The following is a 20,272-nucleotide window of genomic DNA, read 5'->3' as shown; positions in this document are numbered from 1 at the left end:
GCAATGGTTACTGTACTGCTTGGAACATGGAGGTTTTCGTGTATTTTATAAAAGTTGTACATTATCCCTGGCAATTTATAGCAAATTCTACATGCACGTGTCCCCTACCTGCTTAGTATAGATGTTTATTATTCAACACATTGTCAAATTTTATTTACATTATTTCAATGTGATTGTATCACATAATGTAGCAAAGGATCACCAGAGCTGCTTATAAATGTGAACTCCACTCTGTAAGTAGCAACAATAAATATTCAAAAAGCTCTCAGTGAGAGAGACAGGGGAAACAGAGGAGTAGGTATTCACTGGATACAAATGTATCACCCTCAATAATGAATATGAAGAAAAGCAGGAAACTCAGCCAGGATAATAGTCAAAAACAGTTAATGAAAACACCGACCGGTTTCGGCATGAACAAACGCCCTTATCAAGAGAGCTTTTTGAATATTGTATCACATAATGAACATATTTGCCATGAACCGCCATCTACGTTACTTGTGTCAGGATTTGCATGATTCATTTTTTTATCTATACATTACAGTACAAGATTTTAGGAAAACTATTTAGGTGACAGTCCTTAGGGTTAGGACTAGTTGTTATATATCGGGATACAAACATTCTATCTAAACTTTTTTTTCCCCCCTCTTCTCCATGTAAAAGGCAAAATAGTTTCTGACAAAGCTGGTGTTCTGCAACCTTTGTCTGGCGGATCACTGACTACTTTAGGGGTAAATTCAGCATCTCAAGTTCTGACACCTCTAACCAACTTCAGTCCAATGGTACAGAATAGAACACGACCTGGTGCTTCACAGAATCTGTCTTCACCTGCAACAACTGTCACTGGAGGCCCTGGCAGCTTTATCCATACCATGCAGGTACAGTTGAACAGGGATTACAAATGTCCTCGAAATGTATGGTCATTTCAGTGGTTTTATGGATTCCTTTTGTGTTGGCTCTGTGCAGGTGTCACACACTAATTTATTTTCCTTAGGCTAGGTTTCCACTTGTTTTTTTTTAGCTAAAAACGCCCATAAAAACGCCAATAGCGCCACCTGGCGTTTTTTTTAGTGAAAAAACGCAGCAGCCAGATGTTAGCTGTTCTTCAATAGGAAATCGCAGAATGCCATATCCACTTGGCGTTTTTTTGTTTGGTGTTTTTTCAGTCCTCTTTGGCGTTTTTCTGCTTTTTTGGGCTCTGTGGCAGTTTTTCAAAATCGCAGCGTGTTGACACTCTGGCGTTTTTTGCAAGGAAATCTTGGCGTTTTTCTCCAATAGAAGTCTATGGGAGAGAAAAAACGCCATGAAAAAGCCATGTGGGTTTATTGCCTTGGCGTTTTTTATGGCGTTTTTTCCACAGTTACAATGCAGAGGATGGACCCAGTATCTGTGTGTCCTACGAGAAATAGGCTGGAAACAAACAGTTTCACACAAAACAAAGTTCATATTGAATTCTACACCATTTGGAACAAACATGCCATTACAAACAAACATACGCGACACATCAACTGGATCCTGCGTGCCAAAAGCAACAGCAAACAATTTGCACCATCATTTGGGGCCAATCTTCCTAGAGGAGCAGACATTCGGAATAAAGCATGCCTTACAAACCACAGAAAAGTGACAAAAGGGTCCGCCGGGGCGTTTAAGTAGAACTCTACCAAGTAAATGACATCAGGGGGCAGATACTTGCCATTTATCCTAATCCCTTTTAGCTGGGTGAAACTTCTAACTTGTAAAGGCTGGAAAACTGCCTAAGGTCAAAAAAAGCAATTTCCACAGAAAGGCTAAAACGCCAGAAAAAACTCCAGAAAAAAACGCCAAAACGCAGGTAAATGCAGTGGCAGTTTTCTTGGCGTTTTTCATCAAGAAAAAAAACGCAGGACAAAAACCCAAGTGGAAACCTAGCCTTAAACCGCTACAAAACAGCAGTTTTTGCATCTAAAATAGGTAGTGGAATTCCATATTAAGTTAGTATCATGGCAGCATCTTAAATCTTGCATCAGGAAAACGAGCAGACAAATGGGTCTTATCTGCTGTCAAATTCTATGATCTTTTATTCCTCTGCATTGTCCACTCCAGGGGGATGCTTTTCCAGGTTTAGGTCACAAGAGAATCAAATCGCTAGTCTAACTTTAGAACCACTTTATAGAGTAGCAATGTCAAATTCAAGATAAGCTACTATATCAAGTAGCACAGTTGCGAGTAGTTTTCAGTGGGATCAAATCCTTCCAATGCTCGAAGGTTGGAGTTATGATGTGTCGAAATCCTGTTATGCCCGCTGATTATAGCTTTAATGGCTTGAAGTAAACATAACATATACTATAACGGAGGAGTAAGTGGATTCTAAAGGTATGCTTGTTAAAGGATATATACTTAAGTGTTACGATTGCCATTTTAGTACTAACCTACTCTGTGGGTATAATTATCGTTGGAAGAAAGGACTTTATCCTGCAGATATGAGTTACATCTCCCAACTGTGTTATTTGGTATAGTAACTTCAGTCAAGAGAGACTGAAAACTGTTTAAAATATATTTAGCGGAAGGCAAAGCAAAGATATGTGGTTAGCAATTGTAATAAAAATGAGGTTAGTTATGCTTTAAGCGGTTCTTTATTTTCATTTACTTCTAGCACATGGAAGACTTTGATGGAACTGGTGCAGGTAACTGTTTTTAACTCTTACTATAGTACAATGCGATCGAATTATAAAACATGACTATATACTAGACTGAAATCGGGGGGGGGGGGACGGGACTATTTACCATAATTCAGTACGCTGGAATTGATCATATCAGTTTCCCATGTTTTTTCAAAGCAGAAATGTGGGAACTCTAATCATTAAGAAAGGGGGGGAAACCCTAATATTGTTGGTGAATCAACTTAATTTTGATATGTAGATTAACCAAACCACATAGGTGCCATGCGGGTCTCTTCCCCAAAGATGGAAATTTTAGCTTCCTGACTGTTATATTGTATCATGCCAGCTCAGCCCTTCTTGCTGGTGAAATTTGCCACTCTTGGCTTTCTTTATGAATAGTGAAGTTAGTTATTGTAAATAGAGTTGTGGTTTCCACTAGTCATGGCTGCATAAACCCTGCATGGTTCTTCTTAGAATATGCGTTGACTTATCTGCATGAAGTTTGAAAGAATAGATCTTTTATCTGACACTTTCTTTTTTCCCCTAGAAGGTGAATCTTCAGGATTAGAAACCTTAAGTGGTCACAAAAGGTACAGTTGGCAGCTGTTTTGTCTTTTTGTACCTTTCTTGTTTTATGTGACAACTAATCTATTTTATTTTCTGTAAGAGGGCGTGGCTCAGATGGAGATGTAAATGAACTTTTAAAGAAAGTACCACGTGTGAGCCTGGAGCGCTTGGATGTTGACCTTAATCCTGATACTCAGCCACCAGTCTTCAAAGTTTTTCCTGGAACAACGAATGAGGATTATAACTTAATAGTAATTGAGAGAGGCAATGTTCCAGGGGAACCTATTGTGAAAGTAAGTGGTAACATGTTCACTGAAGTAGCATAATGTTTACATGTACTTCCCAGTGAAATTTGATCCCTTGCATTAGCTAGCTTTTAAAACTAGTATGGCTTTCAGGCCAATGTTTGCTAGCATTGTGCTATGTTTCAAGAGTATGATGAAATCTGACTGCTTTTTACATAACAGTAGTGACATTGTCTTTCAAGTCTATTGGTGTACGATTTATTTACAGTATAAGTTTAGTTTTTCCATTTGCAGTGCATTATTAGTGATTTGTGTTCCTCTTCTAGGAAGAGGCCATGGAAACTGGAATCGGTATCCCCATCATCGAACCTAGCGAAGAAAAGCCCAGCATCAGTCGCCCAGATGGCTTTACAGAGGCTTTGCAGCCTTCCATCCGCCCATCAAGTGTGGCCAGTGATAGCGCGTCTTCTGACTTCCAAGGCTCTAACAGTGGTACTTTTTCAGAAGCTGGTGGTGCCAATTACTGTAAGGTCTGCCAGAAAGGAGGGGTTCTTCTGTCATGCTCCCACTGCAAAACATTCTTCCACAGAGACTGTCACCTTCCATCTGTTGTGGAGATTTCAAGGTATGAATTAGACGTTTTGGCTTAGTTTGGTTTAAACACACTTCCAAGCAGACCTATGAGGTGGTGAAACATCCTCTTAGTTATCCCTAATGGAGAACTTTGTGTATATGTAACTTATTGCATTATTCCCTATCATTTAAGTGGTGAGTGGAAATGTATCCTGTGCCAAGACGTTCCTATGACTGATCGAAGTATGGATGTCCTTCCAGTAGCAGAACAAGATCCCAGTAAGCTATCATCAACTGACCAAAAGGTTAGTCTTCTTTATGGTTTATTCGCTGTTTTTAGGAAAAACATGGTGTTTGCTCGGTAGCACAACATTCCCAAAGCTTTATCCCTTTTTGCTTAACAATTGACTGGACTCCAAAGCTCAACAGATAAGCATTTCTGGGCCCTGACAATGACACCCTGCCAGGGCACGGCTGAACATTAGTTATCTTGTCGTCCTGCTTTGTTTTCTCTTAATATACCCTGTTCAATAAGGGCTTCAAGTTCCACTGGTTCAACAAAAGTACTGTCCTGGGGCTGTTTTAACCTAACTGATGCCAAACTAACTCTGTAACAGACATGCAATAGTGTGTGTATATTATATATAACGAATGGATATACATTAGTTTGAATATTTCACTTGTGTGCTCTATTCATTGTGGGGTTTTTCCTTCCAGAAATGTGAGCGCTTATTGTTGGAGCTACTTTGCCATGAACCCTGCCGTCCTTTCCACAGGCTATCATCTGGGGGGGTAAGTTTTAGTAATGTCTTAACTGCATTTGAATAACCCTCAGCTGCGACTATCATTGTTTCCAGGTTAACACAAACCTTCCAACTGAGGTTGTGGCTTTTCATAGTGCCCCGAGATGTTTTGTCACTCGCTACATTCACTTAAATGACAGATCGAGTGCTTGTCGTCTCCCTTGCGGGGTTCTAATTTTAAAATTTTAATTCTAGGGTAATGACCCAGTAATTGATTTGACAGTGATTCGCGCTAAGCTGCAGCAAAAAACATCGCCTTCATATACCACGCCTGAAGACTTTGTTCGAGACGTATGGTTGATGTTCAGAAACGTCAGCAAGTTTGCAGAGGTACATTTTATCAGTTGTGTGATATTTATTTGGGCGACATTCCCTGTTCAAGCACTATACTGAGCAGATTCTTTATGGCCGTGCAATGGTTTATACACTCAGTGAGTGCTCCCAAAAAATAGGAAAAAAGTGCTAATGAAGTCAGTTACTCCTTTTGTCAGTCTCTGGGTTGGTAATTGAGACAGAGCCAGTGTGTGGTATATAACGGACAGTTTTAGGAGTCTAGTAGTTTGGGATGGAACACCTAAAAAAAAAAAAAAAAAAGTGGTGCAGCTGCTTAAAAACATATTGTGAAAAAGTAAATGTCGCCAATAAATGTAAATCAGTTCTCGTTTACAAGTGCCTTACATGTTGTAGTCGGTGATATTCAATGGGTCTTTTTTTTTTTTTTTTTTGCATGTTAATCTGAGAAACTTCGGAGTCTTTGTAAATACTAATCATATTTTTTTTAATTTAAAACTAAAAGGACAAAGCTGTGGTGCAATCAATCATCGAACTTCAGTCTTTCTTTGAAGCAAGGCTAAATCTACTTTTTGGTGACCGCAAGTTCTCAAGTCTCCTTGGGGAACCAGTAAGTGAAGAGGATCCACAAAGTATCACTCAAAGAAGTTCCCCGATGAGTACCACCAGTGAGAGCGTATCGTCTGTCAAGAATATTGCGGACCAGGATTAATCGCGCATGGCTGCATACCTGTAGTTTAATGACCGCAGACATGCACATACCTTTCATATGATGTCATGTCTTTGCTAATGACTGGAGAGTTTGAAATGGAAGCGTGTGCTTGCCACTAAACATGGACACTGTTGTAGGCAGTTGCAACTGCTTGGGAGAGGGCAGTTCTTGTAAAAGTAGGCCTGGTTTAAAAAGGAAAAAAAAAAAATGTAGTTAAGGTCTTATTTGTTGCGTTACACAATTTAATGAGTCTCCTGTCCTCTCCCTTCATTGGGAGTGACGTTCTGCCCTCTAACCCTGGGTTACACTATTGGATTTTTCAGTCCTCCGACTTTTAAACATTTCACTAAAAAAAAAAATATGGACCCTTCCAAACAGGTGAAGTATTTATACTCTGGTTAGTCTTTGTACCACATTCAAACTTTTCATTTAGTGTTGTATCTGCTTTGTACTGGAAACTGATTCCTTTAAGTTGTCAGTGTTTCTCGGTTAGCTTATCGTTATATCTTGGATATCATGTTAAATGTGTCACGACCTCATTAAATGTGTTTTGTAAGAATATTGTTCTTCGTTAATAGGGCTAATAAAATCCCAGGAATCGGGTAACCACAGCTCTTATACCTTCCGGGCAAAACAAGATATTGGCCCCAAAATGTTGTCCGTGTCTAATTTCTAGTTGCATCTTTCAATCTCAAATTATAATTTCCATTTCCAAAATTGTAAATTCCAGTCTTTTGTGACAACAGCCCAATTCAGGACCAAATCTTGTGACTTATTTTCTTCTAAGTACGCACTACCTTGTACAGGGGTGTTTCATCCAATATATTGCCCATACAGGAATGACGAATTAAACAAAATAACCTTGAACTGGGAAAGGCTATCCAGAAAAAAAAAATCCACTTTCGCCTGCATGATTTGTAAATACAGCAGTTTTATTGTTTGTTTTTTTTGGTGTTTTTTTTGTGTATAAAAGAATGGAAAGCTGTCAGCAAGTGTGGCATTTTGTTTTAAAAAGAGCCACTTACATCTGGCTTCTTTGTTTAAATACTCAATTTAGTAAGCTATGTCCTAGTTCTTGGTTTAGCAATGTTAGTGGCAAACTATTACAATACATTAGTTTTAAACCTCCCATACTGGCAAGAAAAGAATCAGAAGTATCATGATTATTGGGTACATCTTGCAAAAGCACTAACACTAGCATACGTTATTTTTCTGTCTAGATAGTTCATATCATTGTCTTATTTTTATTTTTTTTATCTAAAATCGCATTATGGCTATTTCCGCTGCAAACAGTAATTATGTTAATGAAGTATCCCTCCGACAAGCTCTAAGGCTGAAAATCCTACCAAAATAAAACGGTTTTGTGTGTAGTTTTCCAGGTGGTGGTGGTGCATATTCAGGGAACAATGGCTCATTCTGGGTGTTTATTTTAAATATTTAACACCAGCTTGCTACTCCCACCCCTTAACTCTATTTCCAGCCCCCTCTGACTACCACATAAGCATCCCTGTTTCCAAATCTGGTTTGATTGCTGCAAAACCACTTATTAATCTGCTTTTTCCCTCAGTGGTTCCTTGTTTTTGTGCCTTTTTTCCTCTCAAATCTTCATAGGCTTCTTAACCCTGCATACGGGAGACTGTGCTTTCCTGAAGAGTAATGCACGTACGAAATGTCCATTTTATATTGGAAAGTAAAAAAAATTGAAAAGCTGAAGGATCAAACTTTAGTAGGTCAATAAGCAGTTCCACGGTTGGTTTTTTCTTAGCCCTGTCTATGGAACCATCCTTGTTAATAAACGGTTTCAAACACAAGTCTAAAGTTTCTTTTATTACCAATGTACTCTTTAGCCCGATGTGCTGTTTTGTTTGCCTAGCTGTTGACGGTTTTTGTTTTATTTGTAATACACTTAAGTGTGCATCGGTTACAGTGGCATTTATTAACGTTCTCGCATTCCTTTTATGATGCTTGTATATTTTAGAATGCTTTCATGTGGAATAAACAGTTGAAACGTGGATAAATGGCTTCTTTGCATGTAGTAACATTGACCGAGAAATGCAAGTGTTAAACGGGAGTCTAAACAATATCTTGGGAATGGATGCCTGAATGTACACATCACCTGGGTCTATATGTCATTGAGGAACAACCAGTAGCCTCTGCTAAGTTGTGGACGTGCAGCATCGAAGTCCCGGGACTGGCCCATTCACTGATTTTTCTCTTTAATTAAATGTTGGGTTTAGCTTACTTACGAATCTCGGTTCAGCGTGTGCCCCGTATTCATGTTTTCATGGAAGCCCCGAGGATATATTTCTTACACAGTGCTGTGTAAGTCCTAAACATCAGGGTCCATAGATGTGGTGGTGGATGTGTAGAACAGCTTCCTATCAGAAGTGGTAGATAGAATTTAAGCATGCACGGGATAGGCAAATAGTTATTCTGAATCAAAGGCGAAATCAATGACTGAATAAGGTCTGAGTCTCTACATCAGGATAAACGGGCAGATTCTAGGTTTGTAACTAGTGCTAACCTCTAGCCTCATGCCAGGATTTAGTTTTCTCTAACATTTATTTTACATTTGACAGCACGGATTTAAGCAGCGATCATGATTACTTATAAGAAGTATTGAAAATAAAATATTTAAATGAAAAAAGTAACCCGGGAACCAGAGCGCACGCACTGAATAGACTTGTGGCCAATGCGCGTTACAAAACTGGACTATCACGGCTTCCGTACGAGACCCGTTACTCAATTTCCGATTGTTTCTTGGTTACAACCAATCGTTGTATCACTTCCGGGTCGTGTGCGCATGTAGCCTGTAATGTTCCGCAACTGTTCGCGACTTTGGCGCTTGCGTTCTGTCAGATGACGTATGTTCCCTCCGAATACGCCCGAGTGTTTCCGGAGAGTCTCGACGGCAGACGCGACTGTTTCCGAAGCTGCGCAGTAAGCGGCGAGGCGAGTTGAGCGGCCGCAAAGCTCAGGGTTTCCAATAGCTGCCGGGTCCAGGGAGAAGGCAGCATCTTGGGAGCCGCGAAGCCCTTCGTGTGGCACCTCTGACTGACACCCCACGAAGCCAGCCTGATCAGCAACAGCCGTGATTACCCAGGCGGCTTAACAGGAAAGCTTCCCGGATCCGGCCTGCTCCGCTCCCTGGCCTGTGTGTGCTAGACAGAGAGGAAAGGGACGGAGGGAGGCCGGGAGTTGCCCCCGGTGCGGGACATAGAGAGAGCGCCAGGCGGCTGAGGGAGGTGCGGGCCCGCGGGGGATACCAAGCAAACATGATCAAACTATTCACCCTGAAGCAGCAGAAGAAGGAGGAGGAATCGGCCGGAGGCACCAAGGGGAGCAGCAAAAAGGCGTCAGCCGCACAGCTCCGCATACAGAAAGGTAAGCTGGGCCTCAGTGCCGCCGGGGGGCGCTGCAGACATCGAGGTACCCCTTCCCCCATACCCCCATACCCCCATACGCTGCAATGTTACTCGGTAGCTGTGAAGAGTTCCCAGATCACTGGGGAGGGGGAGTGCACTCCCGTGGGATGTTACTGCGAGGCATGGGAGGGCAGTCCTACTTTATTATACTGTTAATAAGGAGGCTAATGCGGGTCCTCAGAATGCAGCGAGGCTGGAGAGACTACTGCCACGCCACCATTACTGTGTGACAATGGGAGTTGCGCTCTGGCGGTGTGGTCTCGGGGGGAGGCGGTGGGAGTTTTGCGCTCTGGCGGTGTGGTCTCGGGTGGAGGCGGTGGGAGTTTTGCGCTCTGGCGGTGTGGTCTCGGGGGGAGGCGGTGGGAGTTTTGCGCTCTGGCGGTGTGGTCTCGGGGGGAGGCGGTCGGAGTTTTGCGCTCTGGCGGTGTGGTCTCGGGGGGAGGCGGTCGGAGTTTTGCGCTCTGGCGGTGTGGTCTCGGGGGGAGGCGGTCGGAGTTTTGCGCTCTGGCGGTGTGGTCTCGGGGGGAGGCGGTCGGAGTTTTGCGCTCTGGCGGCTGGAGTTTTGCGCTCTAGTGGTGCGGTCTCTGGGGGAGGCGGTGGGAGTTTTGCGCTCTGGCGGTGTGGTCTCTGGGGGAGGCGGGTGGAGTTTTGCGCTCTGGCGGTGTGGTCTCTGGGGGAGGCGGTGGGAGTTTTGCGCTCTGGTGGTGTGGTCTCTGGGGGAGGCGGGTGGAGTTTTGCGCTCTGGCGGTTGGAGTTTTGCGCTCTAGTGGTGCGGTCTCTGGGGGAGGCGGTGTGGTCTCTGGGGGAGGCGGTGGGAGTTTTGCGCTCTGGCGGTGGGAGTTTTGCGCTCTGGCGGTGCGGTCTCGGGGGGAGGCGGTGGGAGTTTTGCGCTCTGACGGCTCTCTGTATCCTGTCAGTGTAGGCTTTAATCAATGAAAACAATTCCTTAGTAACTTTTGTCGCTTAGTGTAGATCCTTTCCGTTACTCGCCTAGTAAAGCTCCCTTTCTCTCTCATTTCCCTAGACCGCGTTTGCTTTTAGTAATTTCCCCACAAACAGTGAGTGGCATTTTTATTAATATCCGGTATCCCTTGCTTTTGTTTCAGATATTAATGAACTAAATTTGCCGAAGACTTGTGAAATAGAATTTCCTGACCATGATGATCTCCTAAATTTCAAGCTAGTCATCTGCCCCGATGAGGTAAGCGTCGGCTGCCGGCTAAAAGCGGCCTGGTCCTTCTGCAGTTGTTGCTAAATTCGTATGGAGCTGAGATTGTTGACACTCACCACGTTGGCGCTTCTTGGGGCAAGTCAATAAGGTTCTATTTTTCAAGTTTATGAACTTTATTTTTTTTTTATTTTGGTATGGCCCCCCTGCTAATGCATGGGGGGGGGTGCTGCAGAATTCCCATCCCCCATCTCCTGAGCTTGCGGGTGTGTTCGGCCAAACACATCTCCAGGTGCCTGTCCCCGCATGGTATCTGCTACAGCCTTGGCTTAGCAACAGTGCAAGGGGGATTTCAATGCTAATCCTCTCTTGCCACCGATTGGCCGTATGAACCAGCCAATGACTGGCCTGAAAACTGGACCATGCAGCGGTTGTTGGGTGGGATATGCTTTATTTTTATTGGTTGCCGGTGAAGAATACATAATAAATCACATTGGTGAACTGCATGGGACTCTAGCGTACCGTCCTTTGCTGAAACTGTCATGTTCTACATCTAATTCAATATTTAACCAGTTTTATAATGCATTTTTTTTCTTGTTTATCCAATTTTTCTGCAAGGGTTTCTACAAGGCTGGAAAATTTGTTTTCAGTTTTAAGGTAAGATTGTGACCTATGTAATGAGTATTTAAGAGCAGTACTTCATATCGCACGTGATCCATACAAACAGCCAGTCCTATATCTGTTGCGTTTGTATTTCTGGTTTTGGTTATAGAAATATATTAGGACTATTTCATGTTCTTTCATACAGCTGAATGTGGAATTCTAAAAAGATTCTTAAGTAACTTTTAGGAAGCAAAGTAAAACGTGTTTGGATATCCGTGAAAATGACGCTTTTCAGTTATTAAATGCATGTGCTATTATTTCCAGGTGGGACAGGGCTACCCACATGACCCGCCAAAGGTCAAATGCGAAACCATGGTATATCATCCAAACATAGACCTAGAGGGCAATGTCTGCCTAAATATTCTAAGGTATGTACATGTTCCAGATGTCCTGAATGAGTTTGTAGTTCTTCTCTGTGATTTAGTGGCGTTAAGTTGCGGCATTAAACTTCCCTTTTCATGAAATTTATCCAAAATGCAGCATGTCGCCTATTGATTGAAAAGCTACATACGTGGAGCATGCCAGGGAAGCTATATGTCAGGGGTGTCCAAGTTTTTTCTGCAGTGGGCCACTTAATCAGAATTGTATACGTGCGCGGGCCGCACTCATTTTTCACTGTGACAAAAAATATGGCCTTTAATAAAATATGCAGATTAAAATAAAGTAAAATGACACAAAACCTTTACTCTTCCTCTCACTGATTTCTGGGCCTTGAAAGTTTTGCGACTACAAATTCAGGATTCCCTAGATTTATTCTAGGGATGAACTAAAATGAAAATTCTGGACCAAAACATTCAGGGTTCACTTAGCCAAAACCGAAAATGACCCCCACCTTTAAAAATACTAATAAAAACTCACATGTTTAATAAAAGTAGGTAACACGCAATTGGACAAAATTAGCAATATGACTTGGCATGATAGGAGTGTGATTGCTGTTAGCCTAGGCAACCAGTAAATGCTGGTACCTAGGCATGATGGGACTGTGCTCGCTGTGATTGCTGTTAGCAATCACACTCCTATCATGCCAAGTCAGCCAGTACATGCTGGTACAGGGTGGCTGTAAGTGATGTGCAGACCCCATACTGCTGGCAGCATCACTACACAAGGGGGGCAGCTAGCTAGGTTTCAGCATGTACTGGCTGACTTGGCATGATAGGAGTGTGATTGCTAACAGTAGTCACAGTCCCATCATGCCTAGGTTCCAGCACTTACACATCCATCCAGTAAATGCTGGAACCTAGGCATTATGGGACTGTGATTGCTGTTAGCAATCACACTCCTATCATGCCAAGTCAGCCAGTACATGCTGGTACAGGGTGGCTGTAAGTGCAGACCCCATACTGCTGGCATTATCACTACACAAGGGGGGCAGCTGGCCAGGTTTCAGCATGTACTGGCTGACTTGGCATGATAGGAGTGTGATTGCTAACAGCAATCACAGTCCCATCATGCCTAGGTTCCAGCACTTACACATCCATGCTAACACACACACACACACACACACACTTATTCATATAATCATTAATTCACAGATTCATTCCCTCAATCACACACACACTGATTCAAACACCCTCCCCACCCCCTTACCTGTACTGCAGCTCCCTCGATGCCGCTCACAGACTTCAGCAGGGGGCGCGGCCTCCCTCTGCCTTCTCTGCTAAAGCACAGAGGAAGTAGGAAGTCACGTGAACTCCGCTTCCTCTGTGCTGTCCAGAAGACCCTCCCACAAGTAAGTAGCAGGGCTTGAGGTGCGGCTCGTGTAAGATCGGTTGCCCTGGCTGCCGATCTTACGCGGGCCGCACCTCGAGGTCTCGCGGGCCGCATTTGGCCCGCGGGCCGCATGTTGGACGCCCCTGCTATATGTGTTGTATAAGCAGAAGTGCAAGCAAATGTATAGCTCATGGAAGAGAAACTATGTAACAGACTCTTTCATTATAAGGAGTAATGTTCCTCTATGGCAGGGGTGGGCAATTAATTTTCCCATGGGGCCACATGAGAAATTGGAATGGTTTTAGAGGGCCAGACCTCTACAAACTACAAACTCCGAAGCCTTGTCCATTTTGTTAACTTATGTGCTGTTTAATAAAGTTATTCAAGCCTACGTCATTGGTAGAGGTGCTTGAATAAGTAAGGCCTGAATAACTATTAGCACAGCACAGAAGTGAACAAAATGAACAAGGCTTCGGAGTGCATACCGTATTTTTCGCTCTATAAGACGCACCTGCTGATAAGACGCACCTAGATTTTAGAGGAGAAAAAAAAGGAAAAAATATTTTGAGCTAAAAAATGGGCTAAAATATTTATTACAATAACTGAATAAGCTATGAACACAGTAAGACACACGCAGTAAGACACACACAGACACAGTGAGACACACACAGACACAGTGAGACACACACAGACACAGTGAGACACACACAGACACAGTGAGACACACACAGACACAGTGAGACACACACAGACACAGTGAGACACACACAGACACAGTGAGACACACACAGACACAGTGAGACACACACAGACACAGTGAGACACACACAGACACAGTGAGACACACACAGACACAGTGAGACACACACAGACACAGTGAGACACACACAGACACAGTGAGACACACACAGACACAGTGAGACACACACAGACACAGTGAGACACACACAGACACAGTGAGACACACACAGACACAGTGAGACACACACAGACACAGTGAGACACACACAGACACAGTGAGACACACACAGACACAGTGAGACACACACAGACACAGTGAGACACACACAGACACAGTGAGACACACACAGACACAGTGAGACACACACACACAGTGAGACACACACAGACACAGTGAGACACACACAGACACAGTGAGACACACACAGACACAGTGAGACACACACAGACACAGTGAGACACACACAGACACAGTGAGACACACACACACAAACACAGTAAGACACACACACACAGTAAGACCTCCCTCCCTAACCCCCCTTCTCAGTATCTCCCCTCTAACTCCCTAACCCCCCCTTCTCAGTATCTCCCCTCTAACTCCCTAACCCCCCCTTCTCAGGATCTCCCCCCCCCGCCCCGGTCACTTACCTTAAACTCCTGTGTTGGAAGCGTGAGGCGTTTGTCTCGGGTGCCGGCGCTTCACTGCTGATCGCCGGCGTCTGACGTCATATGCCGGCGCCCAGCGTAAAGCGCCGGCACCCGAGACAAACGCTTCCAACACAGGAGTTTAAGGTAAGTGACCGGGGCGGGGGGGGACACCGGACTCATTGGTGAGTCACCAGGACACTCTTTGCGGGCCGGTCCGAGCTATTCAGCGGGCCGGATGTGGCCCGCGGGCCGTGCTTTGCCCAGGTCTGCTCTATGGCTTCAAAAGGGAGGGGGGGGGATTTAGGAAATTTCAGGAATGCTGCCTGCTGGGGTCAGGATTCTGCTCTAAAGCTTCACGGCTTTCTTGCCTCTTTCCATCTTCAGGGGGAATCTCTATATCTATATACGGATTTCTATAGGCATGCATATAAATATCTATAGATGTGGGTAGGTGTGTGTATGTATATATATATATATATATATGTGTGTATATATATATATAACAGACATGGGCCAAACGTAACTGTTTCTATAGAGAAACAGGACTTTAGGTATTATACATTTTATATAATATATTATATATATATATATATTATTATATAAAATTTATAATACCTAAAGTCCTGTTTCTCTATAGAAACAGTTACGTTTGGCCCATGTCTGTTTAAAATCCCTATTGGCGTTTTTGGAAGCTTCCATTCGTTCCTATAGTTCTTGAAAACGTTTGATTTAGTTTGGCTTACAGACATCAAGTAACAGCCGGTACGCTCTTTAGCGTGCAACAAGTCATTTTCCTATTATATTACTGTTCAAAATTTTTGTCTTCTAAATGGGTACTTAGACAAAAATATATTTAACTATTATGTGGGGTATAGAGATGTCTTCTGATACTAAACCCCCTCTTTCTGTTTGCGCAGAGAGGACTGGAAGCCTGTACTTACAATAAACTCAATAATTTATGGCCTGCAGTATCTCTTCTTGGTAAGTATAGAAAATCGCTCTTAAAAGCAAAATATTTGTTTACTGTGTTGGATGATGCCTGCTTTATTGGGCAGTCGGTATATATTTTTTCCTTCCCAGTGTCAAGACAGCCTATATAGTTGGACGGTAAGGTATTGGGTTTAAACATAATACACAGAGGTCCTCCTTACAACAGCAAATTTTGTCTGTGAAAATGAAAAGCCCCCCCGTCGTATACACAAGGGGTCTCTGTGCCGTTCAATGCTTATGGTTGTAGATCGGTAATGTGCTTGTGACTGCTGTGAAAGAGTTTTGCCCATTCTGTGCCGCCTCTCTGTCCGTGTCATTGGCGGTCGTTAAAATTAATACAAGTTTAAATGTTCCTACTCCTTATGACATCTTGAAGATAACCTTTTAGGGTCTGTGGACCCCCTGGTATTCTATAGTTCGAGTTAGAGCGTGAATGTGGGCTTGCTGACATGAAAACACATGTAGTAACATCCAAAGAAACCAAGCTTTTGGAATAGTAAATATATATATATTTTTTATCAGTATTATATAATTTAATCACTTTATTATTTTCTGTGTGACTTAATACGTGGTCTAGGTGCCCATCTCATTGCACCAGTGTTCAAACATGTTCCCGTTACGTTATTAGTGTCATCTACACAGCATGTCACACAAACATGTTATAAAACAGACATATTTATGTAACTGTCCTATTTTGTGCTGTCTGTATATATGTGTGTGTGTGTGTATATAGATATATATATAGATATGTATTATATTATATATTAGAGATTGCGAGACTTAAGTCGATGCATTGTTTTCATCTTATGAAGCATAAGTGTTCCTCTTGAGACTCATTTTATTGGTATGAGAGGATGCCCTGTTTAAAGTACAGGTTTTGCTGATGGAATTTTGGAGCTTCCCCTACAAAGGTTTTGTCTACCTGGTCCCGAATGCTTTTGATATGATCGGGCTTAAACAGCGTGTTTGTTCTGCACATTAACTCTTTGCTTTGTGTGCTAGGAGCCAAACCCCGAAGATCCCTTAAACAAAGAAGCTGCTGAGGTTCTTCAGAACAACAGACGCCTGTTTGAACAGAACGTGCAGCGGTCTATGCGAGGCGGTTACATAGGATCCACCTACTTTGAACGCTGCCTGAAACAGAACTGAGCAGCTCTGAGTGTAAAACCCGCCATCCATCTGACCTGCCTTCCTGCCCCCATCCCCCTCATTCTCCCTCTCAACGCTCATTCATCGCACCATCATCCAACAGACCCCTTATTGCGGCTCTCTACTCCCAAAAATACAGCCCGAGCTCCTGATGTGGAAAGAATGAAGTAAAGTCCTTGTGTCTTCTGATTCCTGCTGCTAGCCCTCCTTTAAAGGGCACACTGCATGCACATATTGCAGTACCTGCCACACCATTATTTTGTTCCTTGTTACCTCACTATGCTCCCGTCGAGCATTTGCTTATCCTTTAGGTTAATAAATATTTTCCCTCCATTCACTCACTTTTTTATTTTTCGTGCCGTCTGGAAATCCCTAGCTCCAATCCATGCAAATGGCCAACGATTAAGAGCCAACAGAGTCCTTTTATTATTGCTATTTAGCTAGATTTTCTCTATGGCAGAGTTGTAACGTCCCTTGGATTGTTGCTACAGGCCTTTTCTTTGTGTTGGCACACAGCAATCTATATTTGAGGGACATTTTTTGTGGCCTTAAGCCTTAAAGAATAATTCTGGATCTTTTTCTTTTTTATATTTGTCCTTTAGATCTTTAGCTCTGTCTGTCCTCGGTTCACTTGCAGAAATCATACAGATGTAATGTATATATTATAAGTCCAATTTTTTTGACGTTGTGACCTTGTAAAGGCTCATAAGGCAGGAGCTTCCGCAGATGACCTGATCTGTAAGTCTTTAGTGACAGGGCAGAGGTAAAGTATGAATGAGATTCTCCATCATCTGTTCCCTTTGTCTTCATTCCTTCGCTGTAACCTATTCCTATACCCTTCCTTCACTTTGCGTGGGATCAAGATTTCTTTAAGTGCACGTATTTATTAATGAATGGCTTCAGTCTGGTTCTGTACACAATCTAAACGAGGGCTCTGCATACCTTGCATTTCCACATGAGGTTACTTTGGGTGGCCCAGGGTCACGATGGGCTATGTACTCATAAGCGTAGTATGATGCTATCAGTTTAAACAGGTTTTAAGGCCATCATCCAGCTGGCCCTTTATTTGTGGCAGCCACGCCCGGGCCCCGATCGGTGCTCTAGAGCACCAGGGGCCCCCAAGACACCCTTTCAGTTTTAGAGCCTCGTTCACAAAACTTTGATTGACGTATAACTGCAGTAATGGCTACAATTGTTTTGTGAATGAGACCCTTAGACCACGTGATGTGTATGGTTTTAAATAATAAAACAAAAAGACAAAAAATAAAATAAAATGTAAACCTGGTTGTTATCTGCTCTATTATTGCTGCATGGGTGGGGTTTGGGCACCGACGTAATGCTCTAATTTTAAATACCGTCTTTGATCGTTTTTTTATTTTTATTTTTTATTAACATTTACCGAATCGGCTTTATTTAGCAGAAAAACAAATTCTGGTAGATCCAGAGTTAGCAGGAGAGTTGTGTTTCAGCTCGTTGACTTCAATATACATTAGGAAGGTCCGGCCCCAGTGGGCTGCTGTAGCAGGAAGAGCCTGGCTATCCCTGGATAATGTATAGTTAAATCAGTGATTTCGTCAGCCTTTGAATTATACATTCATTATACAGGGCTGCTCAGCCTGTGTCTGCAGAAGGTTACTGTAGCACTGCTGGTCTCTCATAAAGTAACGGGGCACTGATCACATAATCAATGATTTATTATTTTATTAAGCGCCAACAAATTGTGTGGCGCTGTACAATATAAATGGGGCAGTTAATACGTACATAATATACATTAATGCAGACAGATACATCAGGAGGTGAGAACCTGGCCCGTTAACTGCCGTCTAGCCTCTTGGTACTTTATACGAAGCTCCTGGCAGGAATTGGTGGGCTTTTGAGGGCTCGGCTTATGAGCTTACAATCTAAGTGCAATAGTTCCCATTAACATGGATCGTAGAATGTGCTGCAAAGTAGACTTGCTTCTGGTAGATTTATTTACCTTCTGGTGGCATTTTAAGTTTTTTTTTTTACCTCTTTAATATTTGCCCAATAACAGAGAAAATAGATGAAAATCCTGACCCTAGAGAGCATTTTCCAAATCAGGGCAATTTAATATTTATAATATAATAATAATGTATTCTGGGTATTTCCCCCCCATTGCTGAATACAGTTTTTATATACGTGTTTTTTCCCCCCATTTATTTTGGAAATAAAGCCCTCCTATCTAGAATTTGGATGCATTCAATGAGAAAGAGGGACATTATGGGCGAGCAGAGACAGAATGAAAACATAAAAATCGAAAAGAGCACTTCTCCTTCCAGTGAGGAAGTTTTACTGCTCTGAGGGGGTGGTAGATAAGTGGAACAGCCTCCCAGCAGAAGTGACAGAAGGCACTACAGGGAAAATACCCGCAAACCGCACTTTTTATAATTTGGGCAAATGCGGCACTCGAGTTTTCAATGTGCTACAACTCTCATCAACCCGAGCCAGACAGATAACAGAACAAAAGACTACGTCTCGGGCCTAGACCAGGCAGTCCGCTATCCCGCCACCTCGAATCACTACGGGTAAATAACTCGCGGAGATCGCTCAGGGCCCTTATCCCACTAAATACACCTGACCTGTGCCAGCATCAAAGATGGCCGCCACACGCGTCACCGGCCGGCAGCGCGAGCCACATCGCGCCACATAGCACCTACGGACCCTCGTGATCTTGTCGTCACACAGCGGCGACACAGGAAAAGGAATATACGGGATCGGTGTGGAGAGGCCTCGGTCTGGCTGGGAAAGGTGCGTTGGGCGGGGGATTTGGATGCCGGGCCTGTGAGCCCCAAACTCCGGGCAGTGGGGGGACCTGCGGGTTTTCCATGTTCGGGGATGTTTGCTGCACCTTATTGACTCCTCTGGCTTCCCGTAATGATAAATCCAGCTTCAGGAAGAGCCCGAACTCCGCATATAGCCCCCGGGAGCAGGTGCTGCATTTACTCGGTGATCTGTAGAGCCCGGGGGTTTAATGACAGGGATCGGTGTTCGGTATTTTATTCCGAGCTGTAATAGTTAAAGCCCCTGATGTCCCTTATCTACAGGTGGGGATACTGCCAAAGTGTCCCGCTTTGTGACAGAAGTACCTCTTTCGTAGCTCAGAATATTTCTGCTTTAGTGTATATCACAGTATCCCACGCCGAGAAAGTCGCAGTGAAATGAACTCTTGTGTATGAAACCCGCGAAAGGTGCCGTATGTGAACATTAAACCCCCTGAAGCGTCACAATCTGGAAGACTAATGCATGCCCCCCAACTGTCCCGCTGGGGGGGGGGGGGCTTTCTTGTAAATAAAATAAACATTTTGCCACAAATCAGTGTTCCTAAATCTTATCGCCCTAGAGGTGTGTTTAAGATCCTTGGAAGCGACGTTAATGACCGTCAGATTTCTCGTATTATTTATACAGAGATGTCGGGTGAGAACCGTTCGTGCCTCTAGCTCGCCCCGTTTGGCGTAAAGACTCGATGTCCTGCCCAATGGGAAAGCGTGGTCGAAAATAATAAAGTAAATACAGTCCAACTTGGGTGTCCCGGGGTCTGTAGCTGGAGACAAGCATGTTGAATAATTACTGCTCAGAATCACTCGTGAGGTAATTTAGCTGGTGGAGACTCATCAGGTCCGTCCAGGAGTATCCAAGCTTTGAGGGGTTCCGTTCCTTCTTGTAGCGAGGTGATGACCTGAGATGCTCTCTTCTTGTGTATTAGAAGCTCGGAGGGAAAGCCTCGTCGGTAAGCAAAGTTCTGCTGCCTCAGAGCCGCTCTGATGATCCGGAACGAGCTTCTTTTCGCCAGGGTATGAGCGGAGAGGTCCGCAAAGATGGAGAGGGACCTGTAATGTCGTGGGTTTCCTCTCCATTTCTAACGGAAATCTCTCCTTAATTAAAAATAAAATAAATGCATTCTAGTGATGTCGGCCATGGGGGAGGCAAACA

General features: G+C 43.4%; 2 protein-coding genes across 2 annotated transcripts in view; both read left to right on the top strand.

Moving 5' to 3' along the window:
* LOC149274148 (transcription intermediary factor 1-beta-like) overlaps nt 1–5,827 on the top strand; it is a gene marked incomplete at its 5' end in the record, with an annotated part of 8,269 nt that extends 2,442 nt beyond the window's left edge. The window contains 9 exons of the mRNA XM_089505788.1: nt 661–746; nt 2,630–2,660; nt 3,184–3,226; nt 3,304–3,496; nt 3,775–4,073; nt 4,215–4,326; nt 4,739–4,813; nt 5,020–5,154; nt 5,621–5,827. Of these exons, the coding sequence (XP_089361914.1) occupies nt 661–746; nt 2,630–2,660; nt 3,184–3,226; nt 3,304–3,496; nt 3,775–4,073; nt 4,215–4,326; nt 4,739–4,813; nt 5,020–5,154; nt 5,621–5,827 (1,181 nt within the window). The remainder of the gene's footprint in view (nt 1–660; nt 747–2,629; nt 2,661–3,183; nt 3,227–3,303; nt 3,497–3,774; nt 4,074–4,214; nt 4,327–4,738; nt 4,814–5,019; nt 5,155–5,620) is intronic.
* Nucleotides 5,828–9,102: 3,275 nt separating this feature from the next.
* Nucleotides 9,103–16,321, top strand: LOC149274147 (NEDD8-conjugating enzyme Ubc12-like). The gene is made up of 6 exons (XM_089505787.1): nt 9,103–9,211; nt 10,359–10,453; nt 11,039–11,077; nt 11,348–11,451; nt 15,100–15,163; nt 16,175–16,321. Exons 1-6 carry the CDS (start codon nt 9,103–9,105, stop codon nt 16,319–16,321), a joined length of 558 nt encoding a protein of 185 aa, XP_089361913.1.
* Nucleotides 16,322–20,272: the final 3,951 nt, after the last annotated feature.

This window comes from Sceloporus occidentalis, unplaced genomic scaffold (assembly GCF_023333645.1).
Source record: "Sceloporus occidentalis isolate IW3139 unplaced genomic scaffold, rSceOcc1.0.p SCAF_346, whole genome shotgun sequence".
Classification (NCBI taxonomy): Eukaryota; Metazoa; Chordata; class Lepidosauria; order Squamata; family Phrynosomatidae; genus Sceloporus; species Sceloporus occidentalis.
The sequence above is the reverse complement of the archived record's forward strand: the minus strand, read 5'-3'. Positions and strand labels throughout refer to the sequence as shown.